At 47.3% G+C, this 24,247-nt stretch overlaps 1 protein-coding gene across 2 annotated transcripts in view; it reads left to right on the top strand.

Moving 5' to 3' along the window:
• Nucleotides 1-8,150, top strand: part of LOC140403941 (MOB kinase activator 2-like) — a 72,096-nt gene extending 63,946 nt beyond the window's left edge. For both annotated transcript variants that reach the window (XM_072492225.1, XM_072492224.1), the window contains exons 4-5: nt 2,229-2,353; nt 3,678-8,150. In XM_072492225.1, coding sequence (XP_072348326.1) covers nt 2,229-2,353; nt 3,678-3,946 — 394 coding nt within the window. In that variant the 3' untranslated portion in view covers nt 3,947-8,150. The remainder of the gene's footprint in view (nt 1-2,228; nt 2,354-3,677) is intronic.
• The last annotated feature ends 16,097 nt before the right edge of the window (nt 8,151-24,247 follow it).

Here is a 24,247-nt window from a genome sequence, read left to right as displayed (position 1 = left end):
ATCACATGAAGTGAATTGAATTGGGTGAAGACTGACATATGTGATGCTGTGGACCCCAGGAGAAGGTCATGATGGATCATCCAGTCAGCACTTCTGGCTTCAGTCTTGTCTTTTGTGCTGATGTGCTTGCCTCCCTCATCACTGAGGATGGGGATATTTGTGGAGCTTCCTCTGCCTCCACTTAGTTGTTTAATTGTCCACCACCACTCATGACTGGATGTGGTAGGACTGCAGAGCTTGGGTCTGATCCGGTGGTTGTGGGATTACTTGCTTACACTGTTTGGCATTCAAATAGCTTTACCAGGTTGACCCCTCATTCTAGATATGATGAGACCTACCCCTGGACTCTTCATTGAACCAGGGTCAATTTCCCCATCTTGATGGTAATGGTAGAATGGGGGCTATGCCTGGCCATGAGGTTACAGATTATGGTTGAGTACAATTTTGCTGGCCCACAGCACCTCGTGGATGCCCAGTTTTGAGTTGGTAGATCTGTTTGAAATCTATTCCAATTAACAAGGAGGTAGAGGCCATTTCAGAGTCAGTCTTGTTGCTGAGAGTCTGGAGTCCCATGTAGCCAGACGAAGTAAGGAAAGCAGATTTTCTTCTTTAAAGGGCATCAGTGAACCAGTGCTGGTGATACTTAATTGCAGCTATGGTAGGATTTGAACTCCTGTCCCCAGAGTATTCGCCTGGGCCTCTGGATTACTAGTCCAGTGACATTAGCACTATGCCACCACCTCCCTTTGATGATGTGATACATTTAAGGTGCATTTAACAGCTGAAATCGCAGATGAGGCCATTGCCAATGTGCTCAAAGGATCAACACTGGCTCCATGGAGTACACAAAGAGGAAATGTGGAGGTCAGACATATTCACATACAGCTTACAGAGAGCAAACCTTTGGGTGGCACAGTGGCTAGCACTGCTGTCTCACGGCACTGAGGACCTGGGTTCGATCCCGGCCCCCTCCCTGTTTTTGTGTGGAGTTTGCACATTCTCCCATTGTCTGCGTGGGTCTCGCCCCCACAACCCAAAAGATGTGCAAGGTAGGCGAATTGGCCATGCTAAATTGCCCCTTAATTGGGGAAAAACTCTAAATTTATTTTAAAAAGCGAGGAGACCTTTGTGTCATTGGTCAAAGCTGGATGAAGAGCCAGAAATGCTCTAAGACCAGCATCCAGTTTGTTGAATTCTCCTGTTGGGGCTGATGCTGCCATTACAGAGCAGCCTGGGGGAACCAATCCAGCTGCCTCTTTTGGCTCATGGCGATGCAGAGAGAGCCATGGAAGGGGGAGAAAATGCCTCCAATCGAATGAGCATCATTTTCAATAACAACATAATAACATTTTGCTTCCCCAGTGATGTGGCAGGCGCTCAGTCCCCATCTCGGGCAGCGTTGCTGTGCAACGAGCAAATCATGCGGCCCAGAAATACAATCCTAAAGCTGATTTTTAAAAAATCATTGACATATGAAAGTATACTTGGAAAATTCTTCCAGGGCAGCAACTTGTGTTCTGCAGTCATTGCCTGATAACGATGCAGCACCATTGTCATTTGACTGAGCTGAAGTGTTCAAACACTGCTGCAAGTATAAACGAGTATTGTGTTATGTTAACCTGGCTGGTAATTTGGCCGGTGTGTAGCACATGTTGTTGCTTTTACATCTGTTCAATTGTTGATGACAGTTTAAATTTTAATGGCTGCGCCTGTATCCTTGTGATCCCACTTGTCTGATAGAAAGCCATGTGGAGCTCCCCCTGTGGCTTAGCAACTCCAAGTGCCATGCAACACGAGCCACAATAAGTCCCGTTTGAGACACGGTCTGTTGATCTCAGCTGTGTAGCAGCTTGGGCACTACATTTGGTCCCCATACTTTTAAAGTGATTTGTAAAAGAAGCGAATGCGATGTGAGAAAAAACTTTTTCACACGCGTGGTTCAGGTCTAGAATTCACTGCCTAGGAGTGAGGTAGAGGCAGATTCAATCGAGGCATTCGAGAGGGCATTAGACGAGGGTACGAATCTAATGTCAGTACAGGCTTAAGGGGCCAAATTTCTATGTTCCACAAAATGCTTTTTGTTGATGTGAGGATAGCCTTGGAATCACTGTGATGTCCTTTAGTGTTGAACAGTATACAATGTACTCACTGTGATCGTGGCCACACAGATGTGTTGTTGATCTCCATGTTACTCACCCTGTCTCTTATAATTTGTCTCATTGTAACAGTCAGTACTTCTGGACAGATGAGCGAGGGAAGAAAATAAAGTGTACTGCACCTCAGTATATTGACCTAGTGATGACGCATATCCAAAAACTACTGACCGATGAGGAAATTTTCCCTACCAAGTATGGTGAGTTTTTAAAAAATGAATTTAACAAATGTATGTCCTTGTTTAATGTGTTTCCTACCTGTTACCTGTCCAAAATCAAAAAGAGCGTTTGTGTGCAAACAGGAAACTGATCTGCCTGCACTTTACTCACAATCTAAGAATTTACTGTAAACTTGACTTTTACTCCCTGGCTTTCATTCGCAAAATGATTACATGGCAAACAAATATTGTAGTGACCTGTGTTGTTAAGCCCCGATGGTAACTATAATAACAACTGACATGTCAATCTTGACATCTTCGCCACCCGTAAATCGCTTCTCCAACAACAACACCACAGTGCCACCTGTATCCCCTTTATATTTGGTTCAGTCTCGTAAACATTTGAAACCCCAATTCCAACTTAAGTACTAGGGAACATTAACCTTTTCCTAACATGGCACAGTGATTATCACTGCTGCCTCACAGTTCCAAGTACCCGGGTTCAATTCTGGCCTTGAGTGACTGTCTGTGTGGTGATTGCACTTTCTCCCTGTGTCTGTGTGCCTCTAGGTGCTCCAGTTTCCTCCCACAGTCCAAAGAGGTGCAGGTTAGGTGGATTGGCCATGATAAAAATTGCTCCTTAGTGTCCAGGGATGTTCAGGTTAGGTGGGATTAGGGGGTTATGGAGATAAGGTGGGAAATGGGGCTTTGATAGTGTGCTCTTTCAGAGGGGCAGTGCAGTCATGATGGGCCTAATAGCCTCCTTCGACACTGTAGGGATTCTATGGTTCTCCCCGTGTCTGCGTGGGTTTCCTCCGGGTGCTCCGGTTTCCTCCCACAGTCCAAAGATGTGCAGGTTAGGTGGATTGGCCATGCTAAATTTCCCTTAGTGTCCAAAAGACTAGGTGGGGTTATGGGGATAGGGTGGAGGTGAGGGCTTAAGTAGGGTGCTATTTCCAAGGGCCGGTGCAGACTCAATGGGCTGAATGGCCTCCTTCTGCTCTGTAGGTTCTATGAACTCTATAAGAATCGAGATACATGTAGTGTATTGGTGTCTTTTGTAATACATCTCACTTAGTACATCACCACTTCAGATTGCAGACTGTGGATCAATGACTGACTGTAAAGTCCAAAATTAACCACGTTAATCAGCTCAAAATGATTGCTTTGTGTACATCCAATGAAAAGAGTATAAATGTTATATTTGTCCTCTTTCTCATACAACATCTGCACATGGGACATGATGCACCTGCACCATGAATGTGTTTTGTGTCAATGTGTGCATGCTTGTCTTTGCTCCTGACTGTCCAAGCGTATCCAGGACCATTGCTCTTGCGAATTAACTGAACTCCTGTTTTGCCAACAGGTAAAGACTTCCCGAGTTCCTTTGAATCCCTCGTTCAGAAGATCAGCCGCTACCTCTTCCACGTTCTTGCTCATATCTACTATGCCCACTTCAAGGAAGTCGTGGCCCTTGAACTGTACCCACACCTCAATACCGTGTACACACACTTTCTGATCTTTGTCAGGGAATTCAATCTCATCGAACCCAAGGAAACGGCCGTGATGAGGGACTTAACGGATGTTCTGCTCTGTGGTGCACCGCAGCCCCAGAACCATGTTAACCACAGATGAGCCGGGTGGCCAGTGCACATTATGGATATTAGAATTATTTTCTTTAGTGGAAAGAATAATAACTTGAGTGATCATGTTGCCCATGGCAATGTTGAAGTAACATGTGACCAACAAATCAGTGATTCCAAGTGGCCCAAAATGGTGACTACATTGAACCCCCAGTACTACTATCCTTTATGACAGCCTCACTGAGTATCACCTTTTTTGATAGTAAACTGTATATGGTGTCATTTAGCCCCCTCCCACTTCAGCACCCTAGTGACAGCAAGTAATGAGTTCTTTCACCTATGCAGAAGATTCTCATAACTCGCTTGCTGCCAGTTATGGATGGATCGGTCGGTGTTCATGAAATAACTGATGTCACTCGCTGTCATGCGCGAATTATCCAACTGTTCACCAGGTCCTCCAATGCCATTCTCCGGTTTGGCACGGAACGTGGCCTGGATGCCACAAATCTGCAGGCAGAGTAAATGGGAGTAGAAAGATCCTTCGAGAAGCATTGTATGGTTTGTGGTTTTGAACCAATAAAGGCTTCCGCGGCGTTGACAATTCCTGGGGTATATTTGTAACCAAGGTGGAGATGGTTTTTGCTTTAAGGTACATGCTGCTATTCCTGCTGCCTTCTTCTTTCCCCACCACTCCCCTTTTGCTAGTTGTATAGTTAGTGGATGCCATCAAGTGAACTCTATTGAAGATAGCCTACATCTAACGATCCTAATGGGTCAGACCAACTTTGTGACCTACAACTTGTTTCGTATCCTGCATGCAATCTTTGAGTTATGTGTGAGTTTAAGTGCCACTTATGTCACATAACCTGAAAACACTGTATACACATGGCTATGAACCTTCCGTCAAACTGGTATATATCGGCGACTTCTTCACATCAATTGTTGTGCTGATTGGAGTGAAAGGAGCCTGTGCTGGGGAACGGAACATTCTCCGTTGTCAGCTCAGGCACACGATTCTAGCATGCGTCAGTTGCAGAGTAAAGATATCCTCCGCTCCATCTCAACAACATGCCTCACACACTACCTTGGGAAGCTGCAGCAGTGTGGCATTTTTCCCACCCTTGCCACTTTTGCGTGCGATTACCAGGCGGTGTCGGAGTTAAGGCTGGTATGCGCTGCAGTGCACGTTCATGGGGCAGATTTGAGACTGCTGTGAGTTATAGTTCTTTTTTAGCATCGGCGTATTACACTGCTGACTTGGAAGTGGTGGGACAGGTCAAAATAGTTCAACTGATGACATCAGAATCGTGGGTACCAATCACTTCCTCAATGTGCCTGTGGCTTTACGTCACCTTGTTGTTTAAATGACCTTTACTGCGCTTTATCCTTTTGGAACCAAATTAACTTGTAGCATTTTGGAATGAAAATAGCATTGCAGGTAAAGTTTCTAGCTCTCCCATCTCCAGGTTGAAACTAGATTATATAGTTTGAGAGGTGGTGGGAAATGGTGGGGTAATTCCGGGAACCAGTTAGATTGTGCCTCATGCCCTTTTGTTCTATTTAATAATATTTTAAATCTGGAGTATTGGGATATGAGCACAAAACTAATTGAAGCAAACACACCCACTGGCTTGCCAGCACTTTCTCCTGTGCTGCCATGACCCCACTAAGGTAATAGCAGAAATGAGTCACATGAGGTATGCTCAAGATCCTGACACTTGTCTCGAATTTTCCCACGATTCTGCAGCAGATTTAACCTTCTTTATCATAGTAGAAAAGTTTGCGTGACCCAAGAATGAGCCCTACCTTTTTCTTCTCCGCCTTCCCCTGTCGGAGCTGAAGCTTTGACACACTGGAATTTGTAAATTAATTTCTCAGTTCTCTGTAACACAATCTGTGTAAGAACAGGAGGCTAAACCTACATGGTTGCACAGTCGCACAGGAACAACTGTGACACCAGAATCGTTAAGAACATCATTGAGCCATTTTGGTTCTCTGTCAAATGCGAAGTAGGTAAACTATGGAACACAAAGAGCCAGTAGAACACCGATCTTGTGTGTTAGCAATAACTCGAGTCCAGTAACTCAAGTCTGTTCCTGTACAGTTTTATTTTTATTGGCTATAATTAGTGTTTGTTCATTTTCCACTCCAGAATCAGTAGAACCATTTCACAGTGAGAGCCAGATCCTCCAGGAAAGGAAGGTGTGGTTAGAAATTGGCAGCTTTGATCATCAGTAAATCAGTTTTAATTTCAATTATCTCTGTTCGGGATTGCAAAGCACTCCCAACAACTAGACTGTAAAAGGGTAATTTTGCAGTGGAAGCCACTATTTGGAATGAGGGATAGGAGGGGTATAGCCTTGTTAAACTGGTTTGGTCAAAGTGGGCAGCCAGGACTGGCACAATCTGTCAGTGACATCTGAAATGGACTAGGTTTATGAGGTAACAGATTTATGTTTCCAGGTTTAATTTTTAAAGACCATAACAATGCAATGTACTTCAATACATTTATTAATCTGTAAATTTTATTATACTGTATCCTGATTTGCTCCGTGGTAAGGTGGTATTTGCAAAGGGTATTATAAAATATTTTAAAATGTCAGTGGTGGCTGGAGGACCGGATTTTTTATTTTTTTTTGTTCTGTCAGGTGCAACTACTATTCATTTTGGCAGGTTGTGTTTCTTTGGTGACTGAGCAGTATACAGGCTGCATCGACACGTTGCTTGGAATGACTGACTGATGCTAGGAGTGCCTGGTTGCACCATTAAACCTTTCCATACAGTATAAGTGGGTATTATGATGGTTTTAATCCAGGATTTGTGGGTTTAAATTTGGCATGTTTACCCCACAGAAATGCAGTTGCCAGCAAATGTGTGGATTTATGGATTTACTCTCTCTCTCTGCTTCATTCTATTGTGTAATCAAACCCAAGTTCTGATCGCATTGCAGGTTCAGAAAGATGTGGGTTTGAAGTTCAGTGAGCAGCGCACACTTGAACCCTTGCCTGATACACGCGACAGCGGTAAGCTCAAAGGAAAAGAGGATCCACACGGTTTTGTGTCGGAAATGATTTGTAGATAGGGCAGCTATGATGGCAAATGTGGTTTAACTGTTTTTGGGTGGTGGAGGGATTGGGGAATTAGAAAATTTAACAGCCCTGTCATTTGTACCAGTAGCTCCGTGATTGGGAGTGAGGGGTTTCCAAACTAGGGAGGCGTCTCTGGACTGAATTCATGAGGTGACCCCACAGAAAGACATTTAAAAAAATTTAACAGCCAGAATGATCACTCCCTGCTGTACCCATTGTACGTTGCATTAGCGAGTGCAGGACGTTCATTTTACTGTTTTTGATTTTTCTTTTGCATCTAGAGCAAAGATTTTAAACGAGTCCGTGTAGAAATGACTGTGTTTGGTGACAGACCACTGGGTGTATTGGCCGAGTATCAGGAGCGGTCACATGCATTTATTTAAATGTACATATCGGGGTTGGACTGTGCTGATGCACTTGAGTGGCAATGAAGCCAGTCGCTGTCATTCTGAAGCCATGACCTTTTTGGGTGTCTTGTGTGGTGTTTTATTTTGTTTCTTTTTTTAAAAATCAATCTATTAAGCAGATGTATGTGTTCTCTGGATGGATCCCTCCCAGGCTAGTGGACTGTAACTCAACAGCTTATCTTGGGGTATGAGCTCAGTGACTTAGTGTAATTACAAGGTGGAACTTGGCTCATTCCGCAGAAAGCAGAGTGGGCGAGTTCACTCCCAGGAGGATTTTTTCTTGATCTCGGTGGCTGGAGGAATGTTGGCAATGATTTCTGCTTGCATCGTCTCATCTTCGAACTTGAATAATCTTTGATGCTGACTACTTTGAAGCTTGCGATGGAGATGCCTGAAACACTGTCGTGCATGGTGTATTGTCATGAGATGCCAAGACAAATTGCACCCCAATTATCTTTCATATGATTTGATCGCTTGTAGACTTTGTTTTATTTCTCCCTCGTTAGGAAGCATTAGGCTTGGGGTGAGTGTGAAAGGATAGTGCGGGGTTCTCCGTTGTTCACTGTTAGTGCACTCTATGACTGACCAACAGGAAGAGATTGCACACTGACCGTACCAGATCAAAAAGGCATGCTTTGGCTTCAACCCACAACTGCACTGATGGTGCTAGCTTGTTGCTACAATGAGTTAATTTACAGAAAGCCTAAGGTAGTCTATTAATACTGGATGTGAAAAATAAAAAGAATAACTTTAACATTCACTGTGTATGATTTCTGACGTTCTTTTAACTTTCATTTTTTTCAATGTGTTACACTTCAGTGTTGCCCTTGTTATTGACTTCACCCTGTGTTTACTGAACGGTTTAACATGGTGACCTCATCCGCAACGTAGTGGCACACTATGTCACATATCTGACTTATGGTTGCAATGTCACAGGAAATCCACTTGTCAATCTTGAGTTCTCTCCAGTTTCCTTCCATATGACATTCCACCTCATCTAAAGCTTCTTATTTAGTGGTTGACACCTTTAGCAAAGAACAAAAAGTAAAACACTTGCTCCAGGTTTCCTTCACCTGATTTATTGTGTTACAGGTGCCCCAGCCCCGCTCCTCTCCATTTATTCAGTCTGACTATTTTAACAGTGGGAACGGGCTTCGAGCTCTTCCAAAACCAACTCTATCCTCACTTCGCACAGGCATGGGCTCTTTTTGACTCCAGATCTCTTCTTGAAGCCCATTGCTGCCTCAAGCAGTGCGAATGGCCCCATTGTTGCCCTGGCTGAAACCACTCAGCTTCTGCACCAGGCTTGTCCACCGTTTCGCTCGGGGTGGGAGGGTTTGCAAATTTGCATAATTTTCTTACTCCAGAGGCCGAAGAGCAAATTTTGGAAAGATTAAAATTTGGTGCAACAATAAATTGAGTTTTAAAAACCAGTTGAGATTTTAAGGAAAGACACAAATGCTGAAAATTCATGGCAATATAAGTTTAAAGATTGGTAAGTATTCATTTGACCAGAGTGTGTGCATGTAGGCGGTGGTGAGATTGGGTGAGAAATCTGAGACTAGGTGCAAGGCGGACACTAACACACCCCCCCCATACATGCATTCAGTCAGTCAGTCTCGCATGTACACCATCCCTCCCATGCACACCCACACAGACACACACTCTTGCACAGACATACTATCACTCCCTCACACACTAAGAAGTCTTACAACACCAGGTTAAAGTCCCAGCAGCTTTATTTGGAATCACTAGCTTTCGGAGCACAGCTCCTTCCATCAGGTGAGTGATGCACATTCACTCTCTCACTCCCCCACACACACCATTTGCTCTCATATTCCCACACAGTCACTTCCTTACGCCCACACAAACAGTCGCTCTCACTCACACACAACACTCACTCCCGCACATACACACAGTCACTCCGCACACACACAGTCATTCGCTCACACACACTCTTGCACCCACAGTCACATACAGTCATTCTCACACACACTCACATTTACACTCACACCCACATACACAGTCATTCTCCCACTCCCACACACACAGTCGCTCTCACTCATGCACACACAGTCATTCCCTCATTACCACACACTATCATTCCCACAGTCACACTCTCCCACACACTCGGATGCACGGTCACTCTCACACCCACATGCACATTACTCTCCTACACACACTAGTCATCCTTTCATACAGTCGCACACGTGCACAGTCGCTCGTTCTTGCACAGTCGCTCTCTCGCACAGTCGCTCTCACGCAGACATTCCCTCAGACACACACAGTCACTCCCACAGGCATTCCCTCCCTCACACACGCACACAGTCACTCTCTCTTCCACAGACATTCCCTCACACACCGACATTGTTATTCCCTCACTCTAGGGTGGCACGGTTTTGCAGTGGTTCGCACTGCTGCCTTACGGCGCTGAGGACTCTGGTTCGATCCCAGCTCCGGGTCTCTGTCTGTGTGGAGTTTGCACATTCCCCCTGTGTTTGCGTGGGTCTCACTCCCACAACCCAAAGATGTGCAGGGTCGGTGGATTGGCCCCACGCTAAATTGCCCCTTAATTGGAATAAAATGAATTGGGCACTCTAAATTTAAAAAAAAAGTTATTCCCTCACACACATACACAATAATTCTCCCACTCCCACACATGCACAGTCACACTCACGCATTTAGTCACTCTCGCACTCCCACACACAGCCATTCTCTCACTCCCACACAGGCCGGGATTCTCCTAGGGACTAAGTCCCCACGCCAGCGGGAAAACCAGCGCCAACGACTCTGGCATCAACGAGCCCCCAAGGTGAGGAATTCTTGCCTGTCTCGGTGGCGAGGTGGACGCCGGAGCCGTTGGTGCCGCTCCAGCCGGCGCTGAAGGGACTGCGCGAGTTCATGCATGCGCAAAACGACCGTCGTGATCTCGTGCATGCGCGGAACGGCCGTCGTGATGTCGCGCATGCGCAGAACGGGGGTCATGATCTTGCGCATGCGCGGAATGGGCGTCGTGATCTCGTGCATGCACAGACCAGCCGTCGTTTTTTGCCGCAAGCGCAGGGGGTTCTCTTCGCGCAGGCAATGGCGGCGCCCTACAGGGGCCGGCGCGGAAGGACGAAGTTCCCCCGTGGAACAGGCCCGCCCGCATATCGGTGGGCCCCGATCGTGGGCAGGGCCACTGTGGCCCCCCCCCCCCCCCCCCGGGGTCGGATCCCCCCGCGCCATCCGAGGTCCGCCCACACCGACTTACCCACGCCGGCGGGACTGGCTTAAAATGGACAGCTGCACGGCCCAGGGGAGGCCGCTGCGAACGGCCCCCGACCAGCGTGGTGTGAGTCCCGCCCCTGCCCAAAAAATGGCACCGGAGAATATGTCATTCTCTCACTCCCACACACACTCATTCTCTCACTCCCACACACACCCATTCTCTCACTCCCACACACACCCATTCTCTCACTCCCACACACCCATTCTCTCACTCCCACACACACACAGCCAGTCTCTCACTCCTCCCCCCCCCCCCCCCCCACACACACGCATATTCCCTCCCTCCCACACGCAAGCACATTCACTCCCTCATTCCCACACAGTCACTCTCACTCAGACATTCGCACACACGGTCGCTCTCACTCCCATGCACAAGCAGTCTCACTCCCACAAGGGTTACTACCCCACACAGTCACTCCCACACACTCGCCACCCTTTCACACAGTCGCTCTCTCCCACGCACAAGCACATCCACTCCCATGCACAAGCACAGTCGCTCTCCCATACAGACACAGTCCCTCCCCCTCATACAGTCACACTGCAGTCACTCCTTCACACCCACAGTCCTTCCTCACAGTCACTCCCTCTCACATATGTTCAGTCTCTCGCACACACTGTTCACAGTCTCTCGCACACACTGTTCACAGTCTCTCGCACACACTGTTCACAGTCTCTCGCACACACTGTTCACAGTCTCTCGCACACACTGTTCACAGTCTCTCGCACACACTGTTCACAGTCTCTCGCACACACTGTTCACAGTCTCTCGCACACACTGTTCACAGTCTCTCGCACACTGTTCAAGCCTCATACACACTGTTCAGTCTCTCTCACACACACTGTTCACAGTCTCACACATAATCACAGTCTCTCATACACCATGTTCAAGTCTCTCGCACAATCTGTTCACAGTCTCTCTCACACACTGTTCCAAGTCTTTCACACACACAGTTCAGTCTCACACACACGGTTCACAGTCGCACACACACACTGTACACAGTCCCACATGCACTGTTCAGTCTCTCTCACACACTGTTCAAGTCTCGCACACTGTTCAGTCTCTCGCGCACACATTCAGTCACACACGGTTCACAGTCTCACACACACACACTGTACACAGTCTCACACACACACTATACACAGTCACACACACACTGTACACAGTCACACACTACACAGTCCCACACTTTTCAGTCTTTCACTTACACTGTTCAGTCTCGCACACACTGTTCACAGTCTCTCTCGCACACACTGTTCACAGGCTCTCTCGCACACACTGTTTACAGGCTCTCTCGCACACACTGTTCACAGGCTCTCTCGCACACACTGTTCACAGGCTCTCTCGCACACACTGTTCACAGGCTCTCTCGCACACACTGTTCACAGTCTCGCACACACTGTTCACAGGCTCTCTCGCACACACTGTTCACAGGCTCTCACGCACACACTGTTCACAGTCTCTCACTATTCAGTCTCACACTGTTCAGTCTCGCTCTCTCACACCTCAGTCTCACACACAACATTGTTCAGTCTCACACTGTTTATAGTCTCTCTCACTGTTCAACTTCTCACACACTGTTCAGTCTCTCACCCTGGTGCCTCTCTCACACACACTGTTCACAGTCTCTCCCTCACACACACTGTTCAGTCTCTCACACACACGCTGTTAACAGTCTCACTAATACACTGTTCAGTCTCTCACACACACTGTTCAGTCTCTCTTACACACTGTTCAGTCTCTCTATCTCTCACACACACACTGTTCAGTCTCACACACATTGTTCACAGTCTCTCACACACACATTGTTCACAGTCTCACACACACACTGTTCACAGTCTCTCCCTCACACACACGGTTCAGTCTCTCACACACACGCTGTTAACAGTCTCACAAATACACTGTTCAGTCTCTCACACACACTGTTCAGTCTCTATTACACACTGTTCAGTCTCTCTATCTCTCACACACACACTGTTCAGTCTCACACACATTGTTCACAGTCTCTCACACACACATTGTTCACAGTCTCACACACACACTGTTCACAGTCTCTCACACACACTGTTCACAATCTCTCACACACTGTTCACAATCTCACACACTCACTGTTCACAATCTCGCTCACTAACACACTGTTCACAGTCTCTAACACACTTCAGTCTCACACACATTCAGTCTCACACTCACACTGTTCACAGTCTCACACACACTAAACAGACACACACACACACTACACAGACTCACACACACACTACACAGTCACACACTGTTCAGTCTCTCACACACTGTCCACAGTCTCACCATTCAGTCTTGCTCTCTCACATATCAGTCTGACACATCACTGTTCATTCTCACAATATTTATAGTCTCTCACACTGTTCACAGTCTCTCTCCCTCACACACATACGCTGTTCACAGTCTCTCCCTCACACACACACTGTTCACGGTCTCACACACTGTTCAGTCTCTCTCTCACACAGATTCTGTTCACAGTCACGCTCTCACACTGTTCACACACTGTTCACAGTCTCACACACTGTTCAGTCTCTCTCACACACTGTTCAGTCTCTCACACAGACTGTTCACAGTCTCGCTCTCACACTGTTCACACACACTGTTCACAGTCTCACACACACTGTTCACAGTCTCTCGCACACTGTTTAGTCTCACTCACACACTGTTCACTGTCCCACACACACTGTTCACAGTCTCGCCCACACACACACTGTTCACAGTCTCGCCCACACACACATTGTTCACAGTCTCACACACACACTTCACAATCTCTCACACACACTGTTCACAATCTCTCACACACACTGTTCACAATCTCTCACACACACTGTTCACAATCTCTCACACACACTGTTCACAGTCCTCCACACACTGTTCACAGTCTCTCACACGCTGTTCACAGTCTCTCACACACTGTTCAGTCTCTCACACACAGTTCACTGCCCCACACACATTGTTCACAGTCTCACACACACATTGTTCACAATCTCTCACACACACTTCACAATCTCTCACACACACTGTTCACAGTCTCTCTCACACACACTGTTCAGTCTCACACACGCACTGTTCACAGTCTCTCACACACTTTTAACAGTCTCACACACTGTTCCGTCTCTCACACACACACACTGTTAACAGTCTCGCTCACTCTCACACACTGTTCAGAGTTTCACACACTGTTCAGTCCCTCGCACGCATTCAGCCTCACACACACTGTTCACAGTCTCTCTGACACACTGTTCAGTCTCTCTCACACACACACACACTTCACAGTCTCTCTCACACACTGTTCACAGTCTCACACACTGTTCAGTCTCTCTCTCACAGACTCTGTTCACACACACTGTTCAAAGTCTCACATACACTGTTCAGTCTCTCTCACACACACTGTTCACGGACTCAAACACACTGTTCACCGTCTCTCGCACACTTTAGTCTCGCACTCACACACTGTTCACTGTCTGACACACTGTTCACAGTCTCACACACACTGTTCACAGACTCACACACACTGTTCACAGTCTCACACACACTGTTCACAGTCTCACACACACTGTTCACAGTCTCACACACACTGTTCACAGTCTCACACACACTGTTCACAGTCTCACACACACTGTTCACAGTCTCACACACTGTTCACTGTCTCACACACTGTTCACTGTCTCACACACTGTTCACTGTCTCACACACTGTTCACAGTCTCTCACATACACTGTTCACAGTCTCTCACATACACTGTTCACAGTCTCTCACATACACTGTTCACAGTCTCTCACATACACTGTTCACAGTCTCTCACATACACTGTTCACAGTCTCTCACATACACTGTTCACAGTCTCTCACATACACTGTTCACAGTCTCTCACATACACTGTTCACAGTCTCTCACATACACTGTTCACAGTCTCTCACATACACTGTTCACAGTCTCTCACACACTGTTCACAGTCTTACACACTGTTCACAGTCTCACATACACTGTTCACAGTCTCTCCCTCACACACACACTGTTCACAGTCTCACACACACACTGTTCACAGTCTCACACACACTGTTCACAGTCTCACACACTGTTCACTGTCTCACACACTGTTCACTGTCTCACACACTGTTCACAGTCTCACACACTGTTCACAGTCTCTCACATACACTGTTCACAGTCTCTCACACACACTGTTCACAGTCTCACACACACTGTTCACAGTCTCACACACACTGTTCACAGTCTCACACACACTGTTCACAGTCTCACACACTGTTCACTGTCTCACACACTGTTCACTGTCTCACACACTGTTCACAGTCTCTCACATACACTGTTCACAGTCTCTCACATACACTGTTCACAGTCTCACACACACTATTCACAGTCTCTCGCCTCTCGCACTGTTCACAGTCTCGCTCACTCTCACACACACTGTTCACAGTCTCACACACTGTTCAGTCTCTCTCACACACACACTGTTCACAGTCTCTCCCTCACACACACACACTGTTCACAGTCTCTCCCTCACACACACACACACACTGTTCACAGTCTCTCCCTCACACACACTGTTCACAGTCTCTCCCTCACACACACACACACTGTTCTCAGTCTCTCCCTCACTCAAACACTGTTCACGGTCTCACACACTGTTCAGTCTCTCTCGCACACAGATTCTGTTCACAGTCTCGCTCTCACACTGTTCACACACTGTTCACAGTCTCACACACTGTTCAGTCTCTCTCACACACTGTTCAGTCTCTCACACAGACTGTTCACAGTCTCGCTCTCACACTGTTCACACACACTTCACAGTCTCACACACACTGTTCACAGTCTCTCGCACACTGTTTAGTCTTGCTCTCACACACTGTTCACTGTCCCACACACACTGTTCACAGTCTCGTCCACACACACATTGTTCACAGTCTCACACACACACTTCACAATCTCTCACACACACTGTTCACAATCTCTCACACACACTGTTCACAGTCCTCCACACACTGTTCACAGTCTCTCTCATACACACACTGTTCACAGTCTCTCACGCACTGTTCAGTCTCTCACACACGGTTCTCTGCCCCAAACACACTGTTCACAGTCTCTCCCACACACACATTGTTCACAGTCTCACACACACATTGTTCACAATCTCTCACACACACTGTTCACAATCTCTCACACACTTTTAACAGTCTCTCACACACTGTTCACAGTCTCACACACTGTTCCGTCTCTCTCACACACACACACTGTTAACAGTCTCGCTCACTCTCACACACTGTTCAGAGTTTCACACACTGTTCAGTCCCTCGCACGCATTCAGCCTCACACACACTGTTCACAGTCTCTCTGACACACTGTTCAGTCTCTCTCACACACACACACACACTGTTCACAGTCTCTCTCACACACTGTTCACAGTCTCTCTCACACACTGTTCAGTCTCTCTCTCACAGACTCTGTTCACACACACTGTTGACAGTCTCTCTCACACTGTTCACAGTCTCTCTCTCTCTCTCTCTCTCACACACACTGTTCAGTCTCTCTCACACGGACTCTTCACAGTCTCAATCTCACACTGTTCACACACACTGTTCAGTCTCTCTCACACTGTTCACCGTCTCTCTCGCACACTGTTTAGTCTCGCACTCACACACTGTTCACTGTCTGACACACTGTTCACAGTCTCACACACACTGTTCACAGTCTCACACACACTGTTAACAGTCTCACACACACTGTTCACAGTCACACACTGTTCACAGTCACACACTGTTCACTGTCTCACACACTGTTCACAGTCTCTCACATACACTGTTCACAGTCTCTCACATACACTGTTCACAGTCTCTCACATACACTGTTCACAGTCTCTCACATACACAGTTCACAGTCTCACACACTGTTCACAGTCTCTCACATACACTGTTCACAGTCTCTCACATATACTGTTCACAGTCTCACACACACTGTTCACAGTCTCTCACATACTGTTCACAGTCTCTCACATACTGTTCACAGTCTCACACACACTGTTCACAGTCTCACACACACTGTTCACAGTCTCACACACTGTTCACAGTCTCACACACTGTTCACTGTCTCACACACTGTTCACTGTCTCACACAGTTCACAGTCTCTCACATACACACTTCACAGACACACTGTTCAGTCTCACACACACTGTTCAGTCACACACACTTCACAGTCACACACACTTCAGTCTCTCTCACACACACTGTTCACAGTCACACACGCTGTTCACAGTCTCTCACACACTGTGCAGTCTCTCCCACACATTGTTCACAGTCTCTCACACACACACTGTTCACAGTCTCACACACACTATTCACAGTCTCTCGCACTGTTCACAGTCTCGCTCACTCTCACACACACTGTTCACAGTCTCACACACTGTTCAGTCTCTCTCACACACACACTGTTCACAGTCTCTCCCTCACACACACACACTGTTCTCAGTCTCTCCCTCACACACACACACTGTTCTCAGTCTCTCCCTCACTCAAACACTGTTCACAGTCTCACACACACTGTTCAGTCTCTCTCACACACACACTGTTCACAATCTCTCACACACACACTGTTCACAGTCTCTCTCTCTCACAGTCTCTGTTCACTATCTCACTCTCACACACACACACACTGTTCACAGTCTCACACACACTGTTCAGTCTCTCTCACACACACTTCACCGTCTCACACACACACTGTTCACCGTCTCACACACACACTGTTCACAGTCTCTCCCACACACTGTTCACAGTCTCACACACACTGTTCAGTCTCTCTCTCTCACACACACTTCACCGTCTCACACACACACTGTTCACAGTCTCTCCCACACACTGTTCACAGTCTCACACACACTGTTCAGTCTCTCTCTCTCACATACTGTTCACAATCTCTCACACACACACTGTTCACAGTCTCACACACTGTTCACAGTCTCACACACACTGTTCACTGTCTCACACACTGTTCACTGTCTCACACACACTGTTCACAGTCTCTCAAATACACTGTTCACAGTCTCTCACACACTGTGCAGTCTCTCCCACACATTGTTCACAGTCTCTCACACACACACTGTTCACAGTCTCACACACACTATTCACAGTCTCTCGCACTGTTCACAGTCTCGCTCACTCCCACACACACTGTTCACAGTCTCACACACTGTTCAGTCTCTCTCACACACACACTGTTCACAGTCTCTCCCTCACACACACACACACTGTTCACAGTCTCTCCCTCACACACACACACTGTTCACAGTCTCTCCCTCACACACACTGTTCACAGTCTCTCCCTCACACACACAAACTGTTCTCAGTCTCTCCCTCACACACACACACTGTTCTCAGTCTCTCCCTCACTCAAACACTGTTCACAGTCTCACACACACTGTTCAGTCTCTCTCACACACACACACTGTTCACAATCTCTCACACACACACTGTTCACAGTCTCTCTCTCTCACAGTCTCTGTTCACTATCTCGCTCTCACACACACACACTGTTCTCAGTCTCACACACACTGTTCACAGTCTCACACACACTGTTCAGTCTCTCTCTCTCACATACTGTTCACAATCTCTCACACACACACTGTTCACAGTCTCGCACACTGTTCACTGTCTCACACACACTGTTCACAGTCTCACACACACTGTTCACAGTCTCTCACATACACTGTTCACAGTCTCTCACACACTGTTCACAGTCTTACACACTGTTCACAGTCTTACACACTGTTCACAGTCTCACATACACTGTTCACAGTCTCTCACTCACACACTGTTCACAGTCTCACACACACACACTTCACAGACTCACACTGTTCACAGTCTCTCACACATTCACAGTCTCACACACACTGTTCAGTCTCTCTCACACACACTGTTCAGCCTCACACACACTGTTCAGTCACACGCACACTGTTCAGTCACACACTTCACAGTCACACACACTTCACAGTCTCTCACACATTCACAGTCACACACACGCTGTTCCATCTCTCCCACACATTGTTCACAGTCTCTCACACACACACTGTTCACAGTCTCACACACACTATTCACAGTCTCTCGCCCTGTTCACAGTCTCGCTCACTCTCACACACACTGTTCACAGTCTCACACACTGTTCAGTCTCTCACACACACACACACTGTTCACAGTCTCTCCCTCACACACACACACACACACACACACAGTTCACAGTCTCTCCCTCACACACACACACACACTGTTCACAGTCTCTCCCTCACATACACACTGTTCTCAGTCTCTCCCTCACACACACACTGTTCACAGTCTCACACACACTGTTCACAGTCTCTCTCAGTCTCTGTTCACTGTCTCGCTCTAACACACACACACACACTGTTCACAGTCTCACACACACACTGTTCAGTCTCACACACACTGTTTAGTCTCTCTCTCACAAACACACTGTTCACAGTCTCACACACACTATTCACAGTCTCTCGCACTGTTCACAGTCTCGCTCACTCTCACACACACTGTTCACAGTCTCACACACTGTTCAGTCTCTCTCACACACACACTGTTCACAGTCTCTCCCTCACACACACACACACACACTGTTCACAGTCTCTCCCTCACACACACACACACACACACACTGTTCACAGTCTCTCCCTCACAAACACTGTTCACAGTCTCTCCCTCACTCAAACACTGTTCACAGTCTCACACACACTGTTCCGTCTCTCTCACACACACACACTGTTCACAATCTCACACACACACTGTTCACAGTCTCTCTCTCTCTCACAGTCTCTGTTCACTATCTCGCTCTCACACACACACACAATGTTCACAGTCTCACACACACTGTTCAGTCTCTCACACACACTGCACAGTCTCACACACACGCTGTTCACAGTCTCACACACACTGTTCACTGTCTCACACACACTGTTCACAGTCTCACACACACTGTTCACAGTCACACACTGTTCAGTCTCTCTCACACACACACTGTTCACAGTCTCTCCCTCACACACACACACACACACACTGTTCACAGTCTCTCCCTCACACACACACACTGTTCTCAGTCTCTCCCTCACACACACACACTGTTCTCAGTCTCTCCCTCACTCAAACACTGTTCACAGTCTCACACACACTGTTCAGTCTCTCTCACACACACACTGTTCACAATCTCTCACACACACACTGTTCACAGTCTCACACACACTGTTCAGTCTCTCTCTCTCACACACACTTCACCGTCTCACACACACACTGTTCACAGTCTCTCCCACACACTGTTCACAGTCTCACACACACTGTTCAGTGTCTCTCTCTCACATACTGTTCACAATCTCTCACACACACACTGTTCACAGTCTCACACACACTGTTCACTGTCTCACACACACTGTTCACTGTCTCACACACACTGTTCACAGTCTCTCAAATACACTGTTCACAGTGTCTCACACACTGTGCAGTCTCTCCCACACATTGTTCACAGTCTCTCACACACACACTGTTCACAGTCTCACACACACTATTCACAGTCTCTCGCACTGTTCACAGTCTCGCTCACTCCCACACACACTGTTCACAGTCTCACACACTGTTCAGTCTCTCTCACACACACACTGTTCACAGTCTCTCCCTCACACACACACACACATTGTTCACAGTCTCTCCCTCACACACACTGTTCACAGTCTCTCCCTCACACACACACACTGTTCTCAGTCTCTCCCTCACACACACACACTGTTCTCAGTCTCTCCCTCACTCAAACACTGTTCACAGTCTCACACACACTGTTCACAATCTCTCACACACACACACTGTTCACAGTCACTCTCTCTCACAGTCTCTGTTCACAGTCTCTCTCTCTCACAGTCTCTGTTCACTATCTCGCTCTCACACACACACACTGTTCTCAGTCTCACACACACTGTTCACAGTCTCGCACACTGTTCACAGTTTCACACACACTGTTCAGTCTCACACACACACTGTTCACAGTCTCACACACTGTTCACTGTCTCACACACACTGTTCACAGTCTCACACACACTGTTCACAGTCTCACACACACTGTTCACTGTCTCACACACACTGTTCACAGTCTCTCAAATACACTGTTCACAGTCTCTCACATACACTGTTCAGTCTCTCACACACTGTTCACAGTCTTACACACTGTTCACAGTCTCACATACACTGTTCACAGTCTCTCACTCACACACTGTTCACAGTCTCACACACACACACTTCACAGACTCACACTGTTCACAGTCTCTCACACATTCACAGTCTCACACACACTGTTCAGTCTCTCTCACACACATTGTTCAGCCTCACACACACTGTTCAGTCACACGCACACTGTTCAGTCACACACTTCACAGTCACACACACTTCACAGTCTCTCTCTCTCCCTCACACACACACTGTTCACAGTCACACACACGCTGTTCAGTCTCTCCCACACATTGTTCACAGTCTCTCACACACACACTGTTCACAGTCTCACACACACTATTCACAGTCTCTCGCCCTGTTCACAGTCTCGCTCACTCTCACACACACTGTTCACAGTCTCACACACTGTTCAGTCTCTCACACACACACACACTGTTCACAGTCTCTCCCTCACACACACACACACACACACACACACACAGTTCACAGTCTCTCCCTCACACACACACACACTGTTCACAGTCTCTCCCTCACATACACACTGTTCTCAGTCTCTCCCTCACACACACACTGTTCACAGTCTCACACACACTGTTCACAGTCTCTCTCAGTCTCTGTTCACTGTCTCGCTCTAACACACACACACACTGTTCACAGTCTCACACACACACTGTTCAGTCTCACACACACTGTTCAGTCTCTCTCTCACACACACACTGTTCACAGTCTCACACACACTATTCACAGTCTCTCGCACTGTTCACAGTCTCGCTCACTCTCACACACACTGTTCACAGTCTCACACACTGTTCAGTCTCTCTCACACACACACTGTTCAGTCTCTCCCTCACACACACACACACACTGTTCACAGTCTCTCCCTCACACACACACACACACACACACACACTGTTCACAGTCTTTCCCTCACACACACACACACACACTGTTCACAGTCTCTCCCTCACAAACACTGTTCACAGTCTCTCCCTCACACACACACACTGTTCTCAGTCTCTCCCTCACTCAAACACTGTTCACAGTCTCACACACACTGTTCCGTCTCTCTCACACACACACACACTGTTCACAATCTCTCACACACACACTGTTCACAGTCTCTCTCTCACAGTCTCTGTTCACTATCTCGCTCTCACACACACACACAATGTTCACAGTCTCACACACACTGTTCAGTCTCTCACACACACTGCACAGTCTCACACACACACTGTTCACAGTCTCACACACACTGTTCACAGTCTCACACACACTGTTCACTGTCTCACACACACTGTTCACAGTCTCTCACATACACTGTTCACAGTCTCTCACATACACTGTTCACAGTCTCTCACACACTGTTCACAGTCTCACACACACTGTTCAGTCTCTCTCACACACACACTGTTCACAATCTCTCACACACACACTGTTCACAGTCTCTCACACACACACTGTTCACAGTCTCTCTCTCTCACAGTCTCTGTTCACTATCTCGCTCTCACACACACACACACACTGTTCACAGTCTCACACACACTGTTCAGTCTCTCTCTCTCACACACACTTCACCGTCTCACACACACACTGTTCACAGTCTCTCCCACACACTGTTCACAGTCTCACACACACTGTTCAGTCTCTCTCTCTCACATACTGTTCACAATCTCTCACACACACACTGTTCACAGTCTCACACACACTGTTCACAGTCACACACACACACTGTTCACAGTCTCACACACACTGTTCACTGTCTCACACACACTGTTCACTGTCTCACACACACTGTTCACAGTCTCACACACACTGTTCACTGTCTCACACACACTGTTCACAGTCTCTCAAATACACTGTTCACAGTCTCTCACATACACTGTTCACAGTCTCTCACACACTGTTCACAGTCTTACACACTGTTCACAGTCTCACATACACTGTTCACAGTCTCTCACTCACACACTGTTCACAGTCTCACACACACACACTTCACAGACTCACACTGTTCACAGTCTCTCACACATTCACAGTCTCACACACACTGTTCAGTCTCTCTCACACACACAGTTCAGCCTCACACACACTGTTCAGTCACACGCACACTGTTCAGTCACACACTTCACAGTCACACACACTTCACAGTCTCTCTCTCTCCCTCACACACACACTGTTCACAGTCACACACACGCTGTTCACAGTCTCTCACACACTGTTCAGTCTCTCCCACACATTGTTCACAGTCTCTCACACACACACTGTTCACAGTCTCACACACACTATTCACAGTCTCTCGCACTGTTCACAGTCTCGCTCACTCTCACACACACTGTTCACAGTCTCACACACTGTTCACAGTCTCACACACACACTGTTCACAGTCTCTCCCTCACACACACACACTGTTCACAGTCTCTCCCTCACACAAACACTGTTCACAGTCTCACACACACACACTGTTCACAGTCTCTCACACTGTTCACAGTCTCTCTCTCTCTCACAGTCTCTGTTCACTGTCTCGCTCTCACACACACACACACTGTTCACAGTCTCACACACACTGTTCAGTCTCTCTCTCTCACACACACTTCACCGTCTCTCACACACACTGTTCACAGTCTCTCCCACACACTGTTCACAGTCTCACACACACTGTTCAGTCTCTCTCTCTCTCACACACACACACTGTTCACAATCTCTCTCTCACACACACACTGTTCACAGTCTCACACACTGTTCACAGTCTCACACACACTTCACAGTCTCTCACACACACTTCACAGTCTCTCACACACACTTCACAGTCTCTCACACACACTTCACAGTCTCACACACACTGTTCACTGTCTCACACACACTGTTCACAGTCTCACACACTGTTCACAGTCTCACACACTGTTCACAGTCTCTCACACTGTTCACAGTCTCTCACACTGTTCACAGTCTCTCACATACACTGTTCACAGTCTCTCACACACTGTTCACAGTCTTACACACTGTTCACAGTCTCACATACACTGTTCACAGTCTCTCACTCACACACTGTTCACAGTCTCACACACTTCACAGACTCACACTGTTCACAGTCTCTCACACATTCACAGTCTCACACACTGTTCAGTCTCTCTCACACACACTGTTCAGCCTCACACACACTGTTCAATCACACGCACACTGTTCAGTCACACACACTTCACAGTCTCTCTCTCCCTCACACACACACTGTTCACAGTCACACACACGCTGTTCACAGTCTCACACACACTGTTCACAGTCTCACACACACTGTTCACTGTCTCACACACTGTTCACAGTCTCACACACACTGTTCACTGTCTCACACACTGTTC

This window comes from Scyliorhinus torazame, chromosome 29 (assembly GCF_047496885.1).
Source record: "Scyliorhinus torazame isolate Kashiwa2021f chromosome 29, sScyTor2.1, whole genome shotgun sequence".
NCBI classification, from domain to species: domain Eukaryota; kingdom Metazoa; phylum Chordata; class Chondrichthyes; order Carcharhiniformes; family Scyliorhinidae; genus Scyliorhinus; species Scyliorhinus torazame.
The sequence above is the reverse complement of the archived record's forward strand: the minus strand, read 5'-3'. Positions and strand labels throughout refer to the sequence as shown.